The sequence below is a fragment of the Molossus molossus genome, unplaced genomic scaffold, assembly GCF_014108415.1.
Source record: "Molossus molossus isolate mMolMol1 unplaced genomic scaffold, mMolMol1.p scaffold_m16_p_4, whole genome shotgun sequence".
In the NCBI taxonomy this organism is placed as follows: Eukaryota; Metazoa; Chordata; class Mammalia; order Chiroptera; family Molossidae; genus Molossus; species Molossus molossus.
Window position 1 is genome coordinate 74,521,752 of NW_023425377.1, and position 16,902 is coordinate 74,538,653.

The 16,902-nt window shown below is 52.1% G+C and overlaps 1 protein-coding gene across 1 annotated transcript in view; it reads left to right on the forward strand.

Moving 5' to 3' along the window:
• The first annotated feature begins 734 nt into the window (after positions 1 to 734).
• COL5A3 (collagen type V alpha 3 chain) overlaps positions 735 to 16,902 on the forward strand; it is a 36,897-nt gene continuing 20,729 nt past the window's right edge. Inside the window, exons 1-27 of the mRNA XM_036241335.1 lie at positions 735 to 911; positions 4,712 to 4,873; positions 4,971 to 5,160; positions 5,234 to 5,390; positions 6,061 to 6,165; positions 6,447 to 6,602; positions 8,333 to 8,446; positions 8,536 to 8,664; positions 9,854 to 9,901; positions 9,982 to 10,023; positions 10,336 to 10,398; positions 10,916 to 10,990; positions 11,071 to 11,154; positions 11,356 to 11,412; positions 11,502 to 11,555; positions 12,205 to 12,258; positions 12,818 to 12,871; positions 12,952 to 13,005; positions 13,195 to 13,248; positions 13,616 to 13,660; positions 13,755 to 13,808; positions 13,985 to 14,029; positions 14,180 to 14,233; positions 14,377 to 14,421; positions 15,363 to 15,416; positions 15,519 to 15,563; positions 15,708 to 15,761. Coding sequence (XP_036097228.1) covers positions 824 to 911; positions 4,712 to 4,873; positions 4,971 to 5,160; positions 5,234 to 5,390; positions 6,061 to 6,165; positions 6,447 to 6,602; positions 8,333 to 8,446; positions 8,536 to 8,664; positions 9,854 to 9,901; positions 9,982 to 10,023; positions 10,336 to 10,398; positions 10,916 to 10,990; positions 11,071 to 11,154; positions 11,356 to 11,412; positions 11,502 to 11,555; positions 12,205 to 12,258; positions 12,818 to 12,871; positions 12,952 to 13,005; positions 13,195 to 13,248; positions 13,616 to 13,660; positions 13,755 to 13,808; positions 13,985 to 14,029; positions 14,180 to 14,233; positions 14,377 to 14,421; positions 15,363 to 15,416; positions 15,519 to 15,563; positions 15,708 to 15,761 — 2,136 coding nt within the window. The 5' untranslated portion in view covers positions 735 to 823. The remainder of the gene's footprint in view (positions 912 to 4,711; positions 4,874 to 4,970; positions 5,161 to 5,233; positions 5,391 to 6,060; positions 6,166 to 6,446; positions 6,603 to 8,332; positions 8,447 to 8,535; positions 8,665 to 9,853; positions 9,902 to 9,981; positions 10,024 to 10,335; positions 10,399 to 10,915; positions 10,991 to 11,070; positions 11,155 to 11,355; positions 11,413 to 11,501; positions 11,556 to 12,204; positions 12,259 to 12,817; positions 12,872 to 12,951; positions 13,006 to 13,194; positions 13,249 to 13,615; positions 13,661 to 13,754; positions 13,809 to 13,984; positions 14,030 to 14,179; positions 14,234 to 14,376; positions 14,422 to 15,362; positions 15,417 to 15,518; positions 15,564 to 15,707; positions 15,762 to 16,902) is intronic.

The following is a 16,902-nucleotide window of genomic DNA, read 5'->3' on the forward strand; positions in this document are numbered from 1 at the left end:
TGGGGCTAGGGCATCCATTTGGGGGCCTGAGTTGGGGAGAGGAGAGCTGATTATGGAATTGGGACTCATTATTTGGAGATTAAAAGTTTGGGGGAAAACAAGACCGGTGCTTGGGAATCTGTGGTGTGGGTGGGGATGGGGCAAGGACATCAAATTTGGGGCAAGTCTGGGAACTTCATTTTGGAATCTGGGTTGAGGTCTGAGGTGGGAAGAGGATCCTTATTTAGGGACCTGAAAGGAAGGTGATGGGTTGAGGCAGTACCTCTTCTGAGGGGCTAAGTGATTGGGGTAAGGCAGGTGGGCAAGAGTTTGGTGTGAGGCTGAGACCCCATTTAGGGGCCCTCAGTGACACAGAAAGACTTAGGTATAAATCTGTACCCATTAATAATACCAAGGCCTGGGTGAAGGATGAAGTTTGAATGAGGCTAAGGTCTCCTTTGAGGAGGCCTGTTAGGAGGAAAAGGTTTGGAGTAAGCCTGGGACCCCAAATCCTAAGGCTGGGTGGGAGTGACCCTCTTCCTTCAGGGTGGGGTGGGACAAATGGACCCAGCGCCGGCCCAGGGCTCCATTCCTAGCTGGCCAATCAGCGCTCAGCACAAACTTTCCAAACTCCCCCCACCAGCTGTCAGCCACCCCCCTTCCCCGCGAGTCCCGCCAGGCCCGGCGCTGAAGCGCAGGGCGAGGCCAGGGCGGGGTCTCGGGCAGTTTCCTGCGGATCCCGAGTGGAGCTGGCCGCCAGGAGTGCGTGCACCAAGCCCGTGGAGCCTCCACTCCCCACAGCTGCTCCGGCCGGTACCCCACCTTGAGCGTGGGCCCCGCCGGGATGGGGAGCCGCTGGGGCCTAGGCCAGCCACGGGCCAGCCTCTGCCTGCTCCTGGCCTCGCTGCAGCTTCTGTCCGGGACACAGGCCGGTGAGCCGGGAGGGAGGACATAGGACCCGAGTGCAGGATTCAGCGCGGCCCTGAAAGACGGGGTGGAGTCGGGAAGGGGAGGCGTGCGCGTTGCGCGTGGCAACAGTGTGCGACTGTCCAGCTCTGGCCGATTTGTGGGTGTGACAGCAGGGCGGGTGGCGGGAAACGTGTGACCATGCTTTGCTGGTGGATGCATGGGAATGAATGCAATTTATAAGTGTGTGTAGCAATGTGTGTCTGGCCATTTGGAGTAAAATTGTGTGTGTGCTTGAGAGTGAGTTGAAGGTGCTTGTATGGATGTAGGTGACAACAGCCTGATCCCCCGAGGGAGTGTGTGATTGTCAGTTGTGGATGTGCAAGTGTCTGTGTGTGTGTGGTGGGGTGGGGGGACGGATTTTGAGCATAATCGTGTGTGTTATGCCTTATGATTGTGTGTCTCTGGGTGACCCTATGAGGAGTGCCTTAGTGATTTTGGGGTGTAAATAATTGCCCAGGAGGACGTGAGTGAATGATTCTAAGGGTGATGGTGAGTGGGGTGAACATGAGAGGGGGCTAATCGGAGATTCAGACTTCCCTTTGCGTCTCCCCATATGGCTTCACCCTAGTCTCCCCCTTCTGCCTCTGCCCGCAATTAGCCCACATCCGCCTCCTCTCCCCAACCTCCTTCCCCCTCCCCCACCCCGAGCTCCCCAGAGCAGGGATCAGCACCATGGACAGGGCCTCCGGAGGTCCGCAGTGAGGGGCAAGGCGGGGCGGGGCGTGGGGCGGGGCGGGGCGGAGCGCGGGCCGGGGCAGGAATGGAAGTTGCTCCCCCCAGCTGAGCGAGCCTGGGGTATTTTTCCCGAGGAATTTCTCAGGAGCTCCCCCCCTCAAGGGTCCCGGGGGCCCGTGGACGGATGAGTCAGCGCTGACGCACGCCCAGCTGCGCGCATCTGGCTGGATGCCGAGCCCGCCCCTCAGGGTTCCCGGTGCGAGGCACCCAGGGTTTGGGAAGATTATGGTCCCTTAAGTGGTGATTGAGAGGGCTTACCTGGTCTGAGATACCCCAGACCAGGACCTTGTGGAAATCCCTCCCTGAGGTAAAGTCAGCCCCCCAACACACACACACACCCCACTTTCTCTGAAGTCCAGGGAGGTGTCTGTTCACGTGGATAATCCCAGATTGGCCTATGCCCCCATTCCCACACTCACACATCCACACAGTCGTTCAGTCTCAGGCAATTATTCAAAATACAAGCCCCTGGGATATCAGGAATGTTAAACACCGGTGCCCACGCCCAGGCAGGCCATCAGTCATCCACTACATGGTCACAGCTTTTGTCACCCTCCTACACTTTCAAACTCTCACATATGCTTTCACTGGCATCCATACAACATGGCCAACATTCACAACTAGTCACGCCCATGTTGACTTGGCCACACTCTCACATATTAACCACATTCCCCTGAGTCTAAACTATTACAATCACAGACTCACCTGCATGACCTCACTGCCAGGATCCCAACTCACATGGACACACAGTCACAAGTCAAAGCACTAAACCATCATAGGCCAAATACACATTGACACACCACAGATCACATTCTTAGCCATTCCCTGGTCCATATATTATCACACACACAGACACACACACACACACACACACACGCTCATGCATGTGCACAGTAGCACATAATACATATTTGCACAGACACTCACACCTTTGCTCTCCTACACTTCTAAAAGTATCCAGCCATGATCCAGCCTGGTCCCTGCTTGCCTCCCTCCACAACCTAGACCCCACCCAATGTCTCCCTGGGGCCCTGATCACCACAGGGAAGAGTCTGTGGGGGGAAGGGTGGTCTGGGTCCCTGTAAGACCCTCCCCCTGCAGGCAAGACTCAATGCCTCTTGTGTGTCTCCTTGTCACAAAGCCAGCAGTGAAAATAAAGGGAAGTCAGTTTCTGAAAGGTCATTTAAGAATTGACACAAGATTGAAGCAAGAGACATTTGGGTTAGATTCTGGGAAGGACTTTTGAAATGTGAATGAGCAGTTGGTCAAGAGGAGATTTCCCCCCCACTGCATAGAGACTGGGCTCTGGATGAAGAGAGAGCCTGGGAGAGCCACACTGAGATCATGGATCTCAGCCTTCTCCTGGGCCCCAGCCTGGAGAAGGGGCAGCTGGGATGGTCATTTCATGAGGGAGTGACCCTTGTGGTTAGCAGAGCCTGGGAGCCCAGATCTTAGCCCCAGGGGTCTGTAACCCAAATACCTCTTAATGACAGCCCAGCCACAGAACAGACAATTAGAAATGGGGCTGGTGATGGTGCAGGGTTAGCGGGATGGGGTGGGGGTGGGGGGGCGGAGCACAGATGGAGACAGAGAGATGGGGAGTGTAGTCCACACACAGAGATATAGAGATAGAGAGGCACTGAGATAGAGACAGTCGGTGAGAGGCAGATGGGAGAACAAAGAAAACACCGAGACAGAGAGAGTGAGGGAGAGAGAGAGAGAGAGAGAGAGAGAGAGACAGAGAGAGAGACTGATTCAGAGCTGGACACAGAGAGAGACCTGGAAAGATCGAGACAGAAAGTGGGGCAGAGAGAGGGTGGGGCAGGGGAGAGAAGAAAGAAAGAAAAGAGCAGAAGGACTTTAGGGACAAGAGGGAGCTGAAGCTGAACCAGGTTCTACAGAATCCAGAGAATGAATTCTTACCCAGGAGGAGCTGGGATGGAGTCCCTCATCCAAGCCCCTATCTCCTCCAAGTCTGGCCCCCTACCCTGGCTCCCAATGGTGAGGTCAGTAGAGCCACCCCCAGGGTGAAGTCATGGGCAGATCCTGGCTCCTGCCAAGAGGCTGGGTCAGGGGGTCAGTGGGGCGTCTGCTGGGGGGTGAGGGAAGGGAGATCAGGCAGGGGCTTTGGGCCAGGAGTAGCCCCCCCAAACCCTGCCCAAGCCATGTGGTTCCACTTAGTGAGGGCCTGCCTGGGCTGCATAGGGTGGGGCTGGTAGAACTGCTTGGATTAGGCTCTGGTTGGGCCAGACCAGTCCTTTTTTTTTTATTGCTGGGATGAGAGGAGGCAGGTCAGAGAGAGAAAGCCAGGAGGTTATCAAAGAGAGGTGGTCATTATGAAGACAAAGAGGGAGATAAAATGGGGAGGTCGCAGGTCAGATGGAGGAGGCTGAAATAGACAGAGGGAGGAGGTCAGAGGAGGAAGTCAGAGGGAGGAAGTCAGAGGGAATAGCCAGAGAGAGAGTGGTCAGAGGGAGATCTGAAGTGGCAATGGCTACAGGGAGGAGGTCATGGGTGATGGTGGTCAAGGAGGAGGTCAGAAGGGAGGGGTCAGGAGAGGTGGTGGTCAGAGGGAGAAGTTCACAGGATGTGGTGGTCAAAGGAAGAGGTCAGAGGAAGGAAGTAGGGAAAAAATACACAAGGAGCCCTTCCTCTCCAAGTGGGTAGGTTTCCCCTGGCAAGGGGGCTTCAGGCCTGGGAAGCAGCCCCAGGGAGCTGATGCGGGGGAGTTTGGAGAGGGGGACAGTCTGGCTCTGGGGCTCAGGCCAGGAAGCTTTGATTCATCCCAGAACTAGGTCAGTATTTTTTCTCTCACCAAAACCAAGGGAAAATAAAACACAACAAAACAGGAGTCAACAGACTAATGAGGCTGGAACAGCTGTGGGTTGGTAAGGGGGGTAAGGGTCAGACCTGCTCCCTCTCCCTGACCCATAAACACAGTGGAGGGAAACTGAGTCCCTGAACCTGGGCCACTCACATGGAGTCCTGAGCTTATTTTAACCGCCCTATACCCTGCTTTTTTCTGCAGCAGACCCTGTGGATGTACTGAAGGCACTGGGTGTGCGGGGGGGCCAGGCTGGGTTCCCTGAGGGGCCTGGCCTCTGCCCTCAGAGGGCCCCAGATGGTGACCGGGCATTCAGGGTGGGCAAGGCCAGCACACTAGGCATCCCCACGTGGCAGATCTTTCCAGGTAAGTCAGTGGGGGGAGGGAATGGGGTCATCCTGGGAACATGGGTCACTGCCAGGTCATCTGAGCTGCTCCTTTCCCTCTGCCTCTCCCCCATCAGATGGACACTTTCCTGAGAACTTCTCTGTGCTGATCACTCTTAGAGGCCAGCCAGCCAACCAGTCTGTCCTTCTATCCATTTATGATGAGGGTGGTGCCCGGCAGCTGGGCCTGGCACTGGGGCCAGCTCTGGGCCTCCTGGGTGACTCCTTTAGACCCTTCCCCCAGCAGGTTAACCTCATGGATGGAAGGTGAGTATAGGGAGAATGAGGCTCCAAAGAGTGGTGTGGTGAGAAGTACCCCCCCTGAGACTTCTCTCTGCAGGTGGCATCGTGTGGCAGTCAGTGTGAATGGTGGCGTGGTGACCCTGGTGGCTGACTGTGACCCTCAGCCTCCTGTGTTGGGTCAGGGGCCTCGATTCATCAGCACAGCTGGACTCACTGTGCTGGGGAGCCAGGACCTCAGAGAGGAAACTTTTGAGGTTGGTGTTCAGTGGTCGGGGAAACTGAGGCAGAGGACAGGCAGAAGTTTTATTCACAGATTGATCTGGAGAAGAGATTAGGGAAGGGGGATGTCCAGCTTCCAGGAAGCTGAGAAAAGGGAGCACCATGCATCACTGTGCATCTTTGTGGTGTGTGACAGATTCTAGAGCCCCCAAATGGTATTTGTTATGCATGCATATGGCTTGTGGTAGGAGGATAGGTTGTGATGTGTTACTGCGCTCACGGTTGTGGTTGTATGATTGTGTGTGGAGTGGTTATGATGTTGGGTGCCAGCAAGGCACAGTGTTGTGCTTTTGGTGCGGTGATTGTGGCTGATGACTGTGCTTGGTTGTGATGTGTGCCCCTCCAGGAGGCCAGTAACCTCATCTCTCTTGTTCCCCTTCTCTCCAACACATACCTTGACGGGCACCTGGCACCTAACAAATGTGCCTCTGATGGATGGATGTTGTGGGGTGTGGTTTGTGGTTGTAATTTGCTGTGACTCTGATAAAATCTTTCTTCTCTCAGAGGGATCACTGGAGTTGTGGTTGGGCCACCCCTTCCTTATACTTAGGGTGCTCTGGTTGGAGAAGCACAAAGACTTGGTGCTTGGAATGGGGGTCAGAGTTAGCCTGTGGCTCCTTTCCCTGTCTCCCACCCTCTCCCCAGGGTGATATTCAGGAGCTGCTGATAAGCCCAGATCCTCAGGCTGCCTTCCATGCCTGTGAGCAGTACCTTCTTGGCTGTGACCACCTGGGCCCTACAACCACAGGGGTGAGTGAGAAGCTTGTCCTGAAGTCACAGGCTGAGTCATCCCTGGCTTCTGCCCTTAAACAGATCCTAGGCATGAGTGATTTGACCTCAGGTCACATAACCAGGTGGCCCTTAGCTCCAGATCATATAACTGACCTTGACATGGGGTCACAAGGCTGATTGAGCCCTGGCTTCAGAACACAGGATCAAAGGACCATGTGCCAACATAGTCCCAGGTGACCTGGGTGATGAAGCTTTTATTGAGGGATGGCCTCTGGGTCTGATTGGAGCCTTCTTCTTAGGTCCCCCAGGGTGAGCCAGAAACCCCTCTCCCTCGACGACGGAAGAAGAAAGGAAAGGGGAAGAAAAAAGGGCGAGGTCGTAAGGGGAAGGGCAGGAAGAAAAAGAACAAGGAATCCTTGACCCTGGCTCCATCTCTTGGCTCCCCGGAGAACCAGGTAAGGGACCTGTGACCTCTCACCTCTGCTCTTTGCCCAACATCTGGTCCCTGATTCCCACTGATGACTGACACCTTATTGAAGGTCTCTGCTTTTAGTGTTCAATCCCTGACTTTTGATTTATCTTAGCTGACTGATGACTGGGGGGTGGGGAGTGGGTGCTGGTCTGTTTTATGAACTCTCCATCTCTGTCTCCAAGTTCTAGGGGGCTGGAGGGAGGGAGCACACCCAGATGAGTACCTTATTATTAGAAGGCTCTTGATGAGGGTGACTGTTTAAGGGTAGTTAGGGTGAATGATGAGTTCATTAGTATCATTGTTGGGGGTTGACTGGATGGGGCCATTGGTGAGGGTTATTGATTGAGGAGTCATTAATTGAAATTGAGAGCACTATTTAATCTCCCTGATAGAGATTGCTGGTTAGGGGGACACTGTAAGAAGATATTACTTGAGCTCAATATTTGGGGGGCTCGTAGTTGGGGGTCACTGTTGGAGGACATTGATGGAGGCCACTGTTGGTTTATTAGTGTCACTAGTTAGGGGTAAATTGTGGACATCATTGCTGGGGGTTATTATTCGAGGAGGTCATCCATGGGGGATTACTGATTAGAAAGCAGTAGTTTGAGGAGTGACTTCCAGGAAATCACGGATAAATAACTAGTTTGGGAGTCCCCAATGGAAAGTCAGGGATGGGTCATTGGTTAGTGGAATCACTGTTTGGTGTTGGAGGTCATTGTTTGCGGATCACTAGTTGGGTTCATTATGGATATTCATTGTTCCTTGTTGGAGAATCACTGGTTGGGGAATAATTGATTAGGAACTACTAGTGGGGTTTATTATTTGGGGGCTCACTAGTTAGTGCTTATTGTGGGGGTCATTGATTGGAGAAGTCACTGAATGGAAGAGTAATTGGTTGTGGCCATTGACGGGAGTCATTAATTGGGGGGCCAATGATGGGTCCCTGGTAATAGGAATAACCTATGGGGCCAATGATGGTCATTTGTTGGGAATTATTGGTTAGGTCTCTTAGTGGAGATCATCAATCAGGGGTCATTGGTGGGGGTCATTAGTTGGTGGGTCACTGAACAGGGTCAGTGGTGAAGGTCATTGGCTGGGGTCCTTGGTTAGGGCAGGGTCACTGGTTGTACTACATCTGCTTTCAGTATTAGCAGGGAGAAAGGGGTTATTAGTTTAGGCCCAGAGCAGGCACACCAGGGGTAGCCTGCCCCTCCCTAGCCCCTTTGTCAGCCCCAGCCCCTTACCTGGGCTCCCACTCTCTTCTTTGTGCTCTTGACCCAGTTCCTCTGCAGCTGTCCAGGCCAGGAGGAGCTGCCACTCCCTCACTGGCTGTGGCCTGGCAGGCTGACTGCTGAGCTCGCCTTGGGAGAGAACCTGTGGGATAGGCTTCCAGGAGTCTGGCCTGAGTGCTGGACCTTGAACCTGACCACTGGGTTCTGGAGCCAGCCTGCTCTGTCTTCCAGGTTTCCCTGACCTGGCTCAGCCCTACTCCTTCTCCACATATGAGGGCTCCCCCTGCTGGCTGTCCTAGTTCAGCCAGCATGCCTTTGTCTCCAGGGGCCAGTTCCCTACCCCACACCCCTCTTATGTTCTCCGGGAATCCTATGTCCCCTTCCCCAGACAGTATTGGAAGGGGGGGCATCTCTTCCTTTGCCTCCTTTTTGTCTTAACTGGCCTGACCCTAAACCTGATAATCCCTTGTCTCGTCTCCAGACCTCTACTGACATCCCTAAGACAGAGATACCAGCTCCGATTCTGCCTCCGACTCCCACACCCTTGGTCATCGCCACCACTGTGACTATTGACCGCAATGTCACCATTCTAGAGGTTGGTAGGAAGTAAATGGGGCTGGAAGGGAAGGTCCCTGGGCAGATAATGAGGTCAGGGCAAACTTTGGTCTGTCCTAATGTCCTCAGGGTGGAACTGAACTCCGGACCCTGGAGACTGAGTTAGCCAGAGAGGATGAGGAAGGAGGTGGCCCAGCAATGGGCCCTGACTTCAGGGCAGCAGAACAGTCATCGCGGGCTCAGTTCCAGATCTTTCCTGTGAGTCTGGGTGACTGGGTTAGGCACAGGGGGAGCCATGCATGGTCATATTCTCTCTCTTGCCTTCTTTTTATCCTGCTTACAGTGCCTTCCCACCACCCCAGTGCAGTTGACAAATATTTATCTATAGACATTGTGCTAATGTGACAGGCATTGTGCTAATAGATGGCTCCGTGGGTGGAGTGATTCATTCAACTTCTAGTCTAAGCATGATGAGAAGCCACTGGAGACTGAACAAGATCTGATTCAGTTTTAAAAAGTCCCTTCTGGCTGCTGAACAGCGTATGGACTGTAGGGGGAGCCAGAGGGGCAGCAGGGAAATCAATGGTCTCAGCAACGGAAGGTGGTGATCTGGAGGAGGGCAGTGGAGGTGGGGATAGAAAAAAGTGGACAGATTTGGGTCATGCTCCATTTAGGTCTTGCTGCTGGAAGTGGAGAAAGATGTAAGAACGATGGTAGATTCCTGATGGGCCCATTGAGTGAGATGGGGAAGTCTGAGGGGGGAGGAGCAGGTGGAAAGTGTCAAGGATCCCATTTGGGATATGCTAAACTGGCAACCCCTGTTTGGCATCCAAATGAAGATGTCAAGTGGGTGGTTGGTTAGAAGATTCTGGAGATCAAGGGAGCTGGTCTAGGTTGGAGATAAAGACTTGGGACTGACCAACAGAGAGATACTATTTTTAGCCAAGGAATTCTATGAAATTGCCTAGGAAAATAACGCAGGCAGAGGAGCAGTCCAGGTTCCAGACTTGGTGTTGGACAGGGGTGGGATAATTCTAATTTACTCTGAGTGCCTGTTATGTGCCACGTATTATTTTAACATATTCATATTTTCATAGGATATATACAGTCATTATTCACCCAGTGGCTTTTCAGGGGAAGGCATAGAAGTTAAATAAGATGCTGAACATCTATCAGCTAGTGAGAGACAGCTCCAGGATTAGAACCTCACAACAGACTAGAGTTTGTGTTCTTCACCTGATGCAGCATGGCCAGGCTGCAGCTGGAAGCTGAGCTGCTCAGAACATATTGGTTGAAGAAAGGACAGCAGAGGCAGCTCAGAGGATGGACTGTGCGCTTGCGTGCATGTGCTTGCGTGTGTGCGTGTGTGTGTGTGAGGTTAGGTAGCTGGGAACTCTTTGTCTGAGTTTCAGGGCTCATACCTCTTTTCTCTCCACCCCCATCCCAGGGCACGGGGGAGAAGGGAGCAAAAGGGGAACCTGCAGTGATTGAACAGGTGAGGGGCCTGGGGCCTGGGACTGGGAGGAAGTGGTGGGATCTGGGCTAGAATGGGAGTCACACTCATTACTCCTTCAGGGACAGCAGTTTGAGGGACCTCCAGGAGCCCCAGGACCTCGTGTAAGTTATGGCTGCATTCCCCTCTTCCTGTCTTTTTCTTTCAGTTGGGCTATTTGAGCCCCTGCGGTGAGCAGTTGGGATGTAATATTGCCAGGTCTTTTAAAGACTATTGGACATTTGAGGCTCAAAGCATGTCAAAATAGGGATCAGGGTGTAAAGAGCAATGATGTGGGTCAGTATAGTATTAGGGGGCCAGGAATGGCTCAGTGGTGGGGTGGGAAGGTCAACATGGGGTCAGGTCAGTGGTGGGTCAGAAGTCAGCCTGGTTCAAACTGTGCACTTTTCATGACTCTGTTCCTCTATCCTCAACAGGGGGTAGTGGGCCCCTCAGGCCCTCCTGGACCCCCAGGATTCCCTGGGGACCCTGGTCCTCCGGTAAGAGACTCACCCAGGGTATATCCATCTGGGGGAATGAGGTTTCGGGCTGTGGAGCAGAGGTTGGCAGCATGGATGACTGAACATGGGTCTGAGAGGCTGGGACTGGGGATACCATCCTGGAGCTGGTACTGACCCCTTCTGCTCCCCTCTCTCCCCATCTGTGAATTGTCACTCTGGCTCTGGCTTCTCTTCTGTCTCTGGGGACCTGTCTCCTGCTTTTCTACCTCTGTCTGTTTATCTCTAAGTGTCTTTTCTCCCTATTTTTCTCCCTATGTCTCTGTTTCTTTATCTCTCTTCTGTCTTTCTCTCTCTGTGTTTCTGTCTCTGCTACTTTTTATAACTCTCTCCCTTCATTTTTCTGTTTTTCTCTTGCCTACTCTTTCTCTTTCTCTCTACCTTCATCTTTCTCTGTCTCCCTGTCTCTCCTCTCCTTGTCTCTCCCTGCCTCCCTCTCTCCATCACTCTGCTTCTGCCCCTCTCCTCCTCTGTCTCGCTGTCCCGTGGCCTCTCTTAGGGCCCTGCTGGCCTCCCAGGAATTGCTGGCATTGATGGAGTCCGGGGCCTACCAGGAACTGTGATCATGATGCCGGTAAGAAGGAGACAGGGTGGCACAGCCCTGGGGGGTGGAATCTCTCCTTGAAGCTCCCCTCACTATCAGTTGCCTGCTAGTTTCAGTTTGCAAGCAGCTCACTCAAAGGACCTCCAGTCTCCTTTCAGCAGGCCCAGGCTCAGGCTATACTGCAACAGTCTCAGGTGCGTGAGGGACAATCAAGGGACCGATGTGGGGAGGGGGTGGTAATGGGAGTACATCAAGGGAATGGCAGAGATGAGGGATAATAAAGGGCTAGCCAGGAGACAGGTAGATCTTTTTCTCTTAAAGATCCCTTTGGTGGAGGGTGGGGGTGTTGGCGTCTTGTGGGAGATCTGAGGCTCTGTTGTTCTCTGTCTTTCCAGCTTTCTATGAAAGGCCCTCCTGGCCCAGTAGGGCTCACTGGACGCCCAGGCCCTGTGGTGAGTAAAGAGGCTGCATGAAGGAGGGAGACACATCAGTGGAAAGGGAGAGTCTACTTTAATCACATTACCCCATCTCTTCTTCCAAGGGTCTCCCTGGGTATCCAGGTCAGAAAGGAGAGATGGGAGAAATGGGGCCTCAGGTGAGATTGGTGGGGATGGGGATGGGATTGCATGGGAAGGGTCTTCCCCTGCAGGGGTGGGGGAACTTTTTTCTGCCAAGGGCCACTTAGATATTTATAACATCATTCATGGGCCATACATAATTATCAGCTTAAAAATTAGCCTGCTCTATTTGGTCAGGCTAATTCAGTGAGGTGTGTGATGTTAGCTGGTATTGATTTCACAGGCCTCATAAATCCCATGGGCAGGACATTCCCCATCCTGCAAGGGGCCTAAGGTTGAAGTGCTAGTTGGGGAAAATGGCAAAGGAGCTGGGATACTCTTGCAATTACTGCCCTTCCTAGGGAATGATTTAAAGTAAGTACTTCTGCCCTGGCTGGTTTGGCTCAGCGGTTAGAGCCTTGGCCCATAACCAGAGAGACCTGGCTTCAGTTCCTGCTAAGGGCATGTACCTTGGTTGCAGTTTGTCCCCAGCCCTGGTGGGGGTTGTGTGGGTGGCAGCCACTCGATGTGTCTCTCTCACATCGATGTTTCTCTCTCTCTTTTTCTCCCTCTCTCCTGCTCTGTCTAAAGATGAATGCAAAAATGTCCTCGGGTGAGGATTAAAAAAGAAAAGAAAAGTACTTCCTCCTTATTTTTCTTTCCGTTCTCCTTTTCTTTCTTTTCTAGGGTCCCCGAGGCCTTCAGGGAACTGTTGGGCCACCTGGCCGACAGGGCAAGATGGTGAGTGACTCCTAGGTCCTCAAGTCATCTCTTTTCCATTGCTTGGCACTCAACATGAGCCTCAGCTTTGTGCTCAGGGCCTGATGGGGTCACTGGTGGGATAACAGTAGAGGTCAAAGAATGGCAGTTCCACTGAGTGTGTGACAAAAGAATCTGGCCAGCTCACAGAGGTAGGGAGAACTTGCCAGAGGAAATGAGGCTTGAGTTGAGATCTGAGGTAGAACCAGGTAAAGGAAGAGGAAGGACATTCCAGGAGAAAGAACAGCATGTGCAGAGAGAAATCTGGTACACTGGAGGAAATGATGAATGAGATAATTCCAGATAGTTTAAGTGCCACGAGAAATGCAAAGCAGGGCAGCTAGTGGAGACTGAACATGAAGGTTCTTAATTTTGTGATGATGGTGACTTGGACTAAAGCAAGCGCAATGGTTATAAAGAGTAATAGATGGGTTTGGAAGGTTAGATTAATACACACAGAAGCTCCCAGCACAGGACTCTGCATGCAGAAGGTGCTCAATAAATGGTAACAGGTATCTTGATGGTGTCACCTCCCCCATAGGGCCGCTCTGGAGCAGATGGGGCTCGGGGCCTCCCAGGGGACACAGGACCTAAGGTAGGTGATGGGGCCAGGACTGGAATTGAGGAAATGTCAGGGTCAAGGATTCAAGGCTCAGCTGGTGTCTCTTTCTGCAGGGCGATAGGGGCTTTGATGGCCTTCCAGGGCTGCCTGGTGAGAAGGGCCAAAGGGTAAGTGTGTGAGGTCCCTCCTTCATGCCCAAAGCCCCTCCCAATGTTCCTGAGACCCTCCCCTCTCCACTATCAGAACCTCGGTTCCTGTGTCTGAGTCCTCACCCTTCATATCCCATCTTCTTTCCTGGGGGGCTGATCTCTACTTCTGCCTTTCAATACTGAGCTCCCTTCTGTTCTCCACCCCAGGGTGACTTTGGCCATATGGGGCAACCTGGTCCCCCAGGAGAAGATGGTAGGAAGGTAAGTTTGAAAGAGAGTTAGAAGATGGTTTGGGCTGGAAAGCCAGAACAAGAGTTAGAGAGGAGCAGAGAATTCAGAGGACAAGATAAGGGGTGAGAGTCTGCACTTGAGGCTCAGGAGGCCCTGGTGAGGCTCAGAAAGACGGCTGGAGAGCTGCAGGCTAGCCCTGGAGTTGGGAGGCCAGAAATAGGATGGCAGGTTCAGGTTTGGGGTCAGGGGCCTGGATCGAACCACATATGCTCAGTCAGCTGGATCCTGCCGCATGCTCTGACTCTGGGATCCCCTGGAAAGGGCTGCCCAGATGAGGAAAGGTGGTTTTCCAAGGGTCCTTTTTTTCCCTCCCCCTAAGATGATGTTTTCCTCACAGGGAGCAGAGGGACCTCCGGGGCCCACTGGCCAGGCTGGGGAACCGGTGAGTATCAGGACCACTTGCCTGGGCAGGAGACAGAAGTCAGAACTTGTGGGGCCTCAGAGCAGAGATGAGGGAATAACGTTTCTACTTGCAGGGCCTTCGAGGACTGATTGGCCCTAGAGGCTCCCCTGGCCCCTTGGGAAGCCCGGTGAGGATGTCACTTTCTCTCGGCACCTGTGCCTGTTTTCTCACTTTTCTCTGCATGTCCCTCCTGTCGCCTGGTTTCTTCTCTGTGCACTCACCTTTGCACCTGCACCTCGCAGTGTCTCAGACATGTGTCCCACACGTGTGTCTGCCCCGGTCTCACAGCTTTTCCTCCCCCAGGGCGCAGTTGGAATTGATGGTGCTCCAGGTGCCAAAGGAAATGTGGTATGTGTTCCACCCTCTGACCCCAGTGCTTTCTGACACTCTGAACCCGTGACTCCATATCCTTGTCTACTCCCATGATCCCTGACCATGTCAACTTTACCTCAACACCCTGATCCCTTTCAGCTTCACAAGACCTTGCTTTCTCCCCAGGGTCCTCCAGGAGAACCAGGTCCCCCAGGACAGCAGGGAAATCCTGGGCCCCAGGTTTGAGCTATCTTTCCCAATAATGTAGGGTGGTGATGGTCAGCCAAGGTCATAGACCACTCCCAGTCTCCCCAACTGCAGCATTTATCATCCCTTTCTCATGTCTTCCTTTGCCACCCCCCTCTTTTTTAAAATGTCTCCAGGGACTCCCTGGCCCCCAGGGACTCATCGGCATTCCTGGGGAGAAGGTGAGTGACAGCTCTATTTGTCCCCTTTACCCCCACCATGTCTTGTTTCAATATTGTCTGCAGGAAAACTTCCCACTGGGTCCCCTTTTATTAGCTCTGGATAATGATAAATCGCAACATTTCCTAAACAAGCCCAGAGTTGCCAAGTGTCATTGTTGGTTAAGGGTAGGTTGTGAGAAATTGAAAGCCATCAAAGCTAGATCACATAAGGGGATATTGTCAGGATACAGGGTACCCTCAGAAGCCAGTCATAGAAAATATTACCAAGACTCATGGGTCAGGAAAGCCCTTTCTCCTATGGTGTCAGCCCTGTTCTTCTGCACATGTTTCCATCTCCCCTGGCAAACAGGCTTCTTTCTACACATATTTTAGTGTGTCCTTATCCCAACTTTCATTTCTCCATGATCTTGAGCTGCTCTGTTACCATAGCTCCCATGACTTTGTAGTTTCTTTACCCCAATCCAGCTGATCCTAGTTTCTATTGGGTAAAATTCAGGAAAGAATCTGATTGGCTTAGCTGGGCCAAATTGCCTGCCTCTGTTTTTATGACATAGGGAATAACCTGTTAACAGTTTGCAGGACATAGGAGCTCACTTCATGCCTGCCAAGGCCCATCCTTCTTCAGATGATGCTGTGGGAGGGAGGTACTTCTAAAGAAAGGGGTGTGGCTAGGGAGCTCCCACTTCAATATGTCTCTCACACTGTATTTTCATCCCTTGTCTCAACCCTCCCAGAGGCTGAAGATTTCCGAGGCTCAGAGAGAGGAGGGGGCTTAGCCAGGGTCTCAAGGAAGTCTGGGAAGAGTTGGGGCTAGATTTCTTGGCCTAAGGGATCTGCTTGTTTGAAACCTTGATGTAGCTGCATGTCTGAGCAGGGCTGTCCCTGCTGGAATGTCAGGCTCTGAGACCCTCTGTCTCCTTCTACTTTTCATTATCTTTCAGGGTTCCCCTGGACACCCAGGAATTCCAGGCCTCACAGGATCTGATGGTCCTCTGGTGAGAAATGGATGCTGGAAGAAGGAGGAAGAAGAAAGGGGGAGGCTTGGGAATTTGGGTGGTAAATGTAGGTCTCTGACAACTTAGAATATTTTCCCCCAGGGTCACCCAGGCCACGAAGGCCCCACAGGAGAGAAAGGGACCCAGGTAAGTGATCTAGTGAGAGGCTGGGTTGGGAATAAGTGTTGGTAGGCAGGGCTAGGAATCGAGGGCTAATGAGGAGAGAGATGAGGGAACTGAGAACATGGAAGGGGAAAGAACAGGATGGCATTAATCTTTCCTTCATCTTAGGGTCCACCAGGGTTGGCAGGCCCGCAGGGATATCCTGGACCTCGGGGTGTGAAGGTAGGTGATACCTGGGGCCTGCCGTTAGAGGTCATTCATCAGCATTGGCTTCAGGGAAGCTTCTCCATCAGAAACATCTTCATGTGTGTGAAAGGAATCAGTCTGCCAGGCAAGGTGTAGCAGAGTGGGGTTTGGGTCTGATTGGCAATACATAGAAGTGAGTGTTACTTTGGAGCTGAACAACCAAAGGACAGTGTTACAGTGTAGTCGTCACCTTGTAGTTGAGAACAGTTAAGTCCGTTTGAGGCTGAACCCATTTTACTGTAAGCACATATACCATGTCCAAGTCCAGGTCAGCACATTGTAGTGCAGTAGAGGTTGTTTTAAAGCTCAAGTTCAGAGTCATGTGATCTATAAGCAGAGTCATGGGACAAAGTGAGAGCTGCACTGTGGCTAATTAGAGGTGCACTGTTGACTAAGGGCAGGGACTTTGGAATTCACATCTATTTGGTAGCTAATTCCAGTTACATTGTAGCCAAGTACAGGTACACATTGCCTGTGGTCTAAGAACAGAATTTGGTGGTAGCCAAGAGTTGGCTCTTCACATTTTTGCATTGTAGACAAGCTTAGTTACACTATAACCAGGGAAGAAGCTATTTTATAGCATGACACAGAGTCCTGTGGGTGGCCAAACTCAGAGTTACATTGTAGTCAGTCATAGTTAGATATAATTGAAACCTTTGTTATAGCTGACTCTAGTTACATAGTAGCCAGGGCCAGAAAACAGTTGTTGCCAAGCTCAGTTACTTTGTGGTCAATTTGCCCTGTGCCTGGAAAGGTCATGCTGTTGTCAAAACACATAGTAGATTGTATCCAAGTGCAATTTTACTGTAATGAATGAGCTCAGTTACATTGTGTCTCCCTGTGGCTGAAGACAGTCATGCTATTGTCAAAACACATAGTTAGACAGTATCCTAGAGTAAGTTCATTGCAGTCTCTAAGCTCAGTTACACTAGTGAAGTGCAGCTTTCCTTGGGGCCCAAGCCCAGAATTTGGTGTGAGCAGCATCTGGGCTTGCACTGAGCAATCTCCCTGTAGCCAAGCACAGACTTGCCTTGTTGCCAGGCACAAAGTCACATTGTAGCCAGTACAGTGGGGAACATTCCTTTTCCTTTAGAGTGAGGCTGGGGCCTGAAATGTT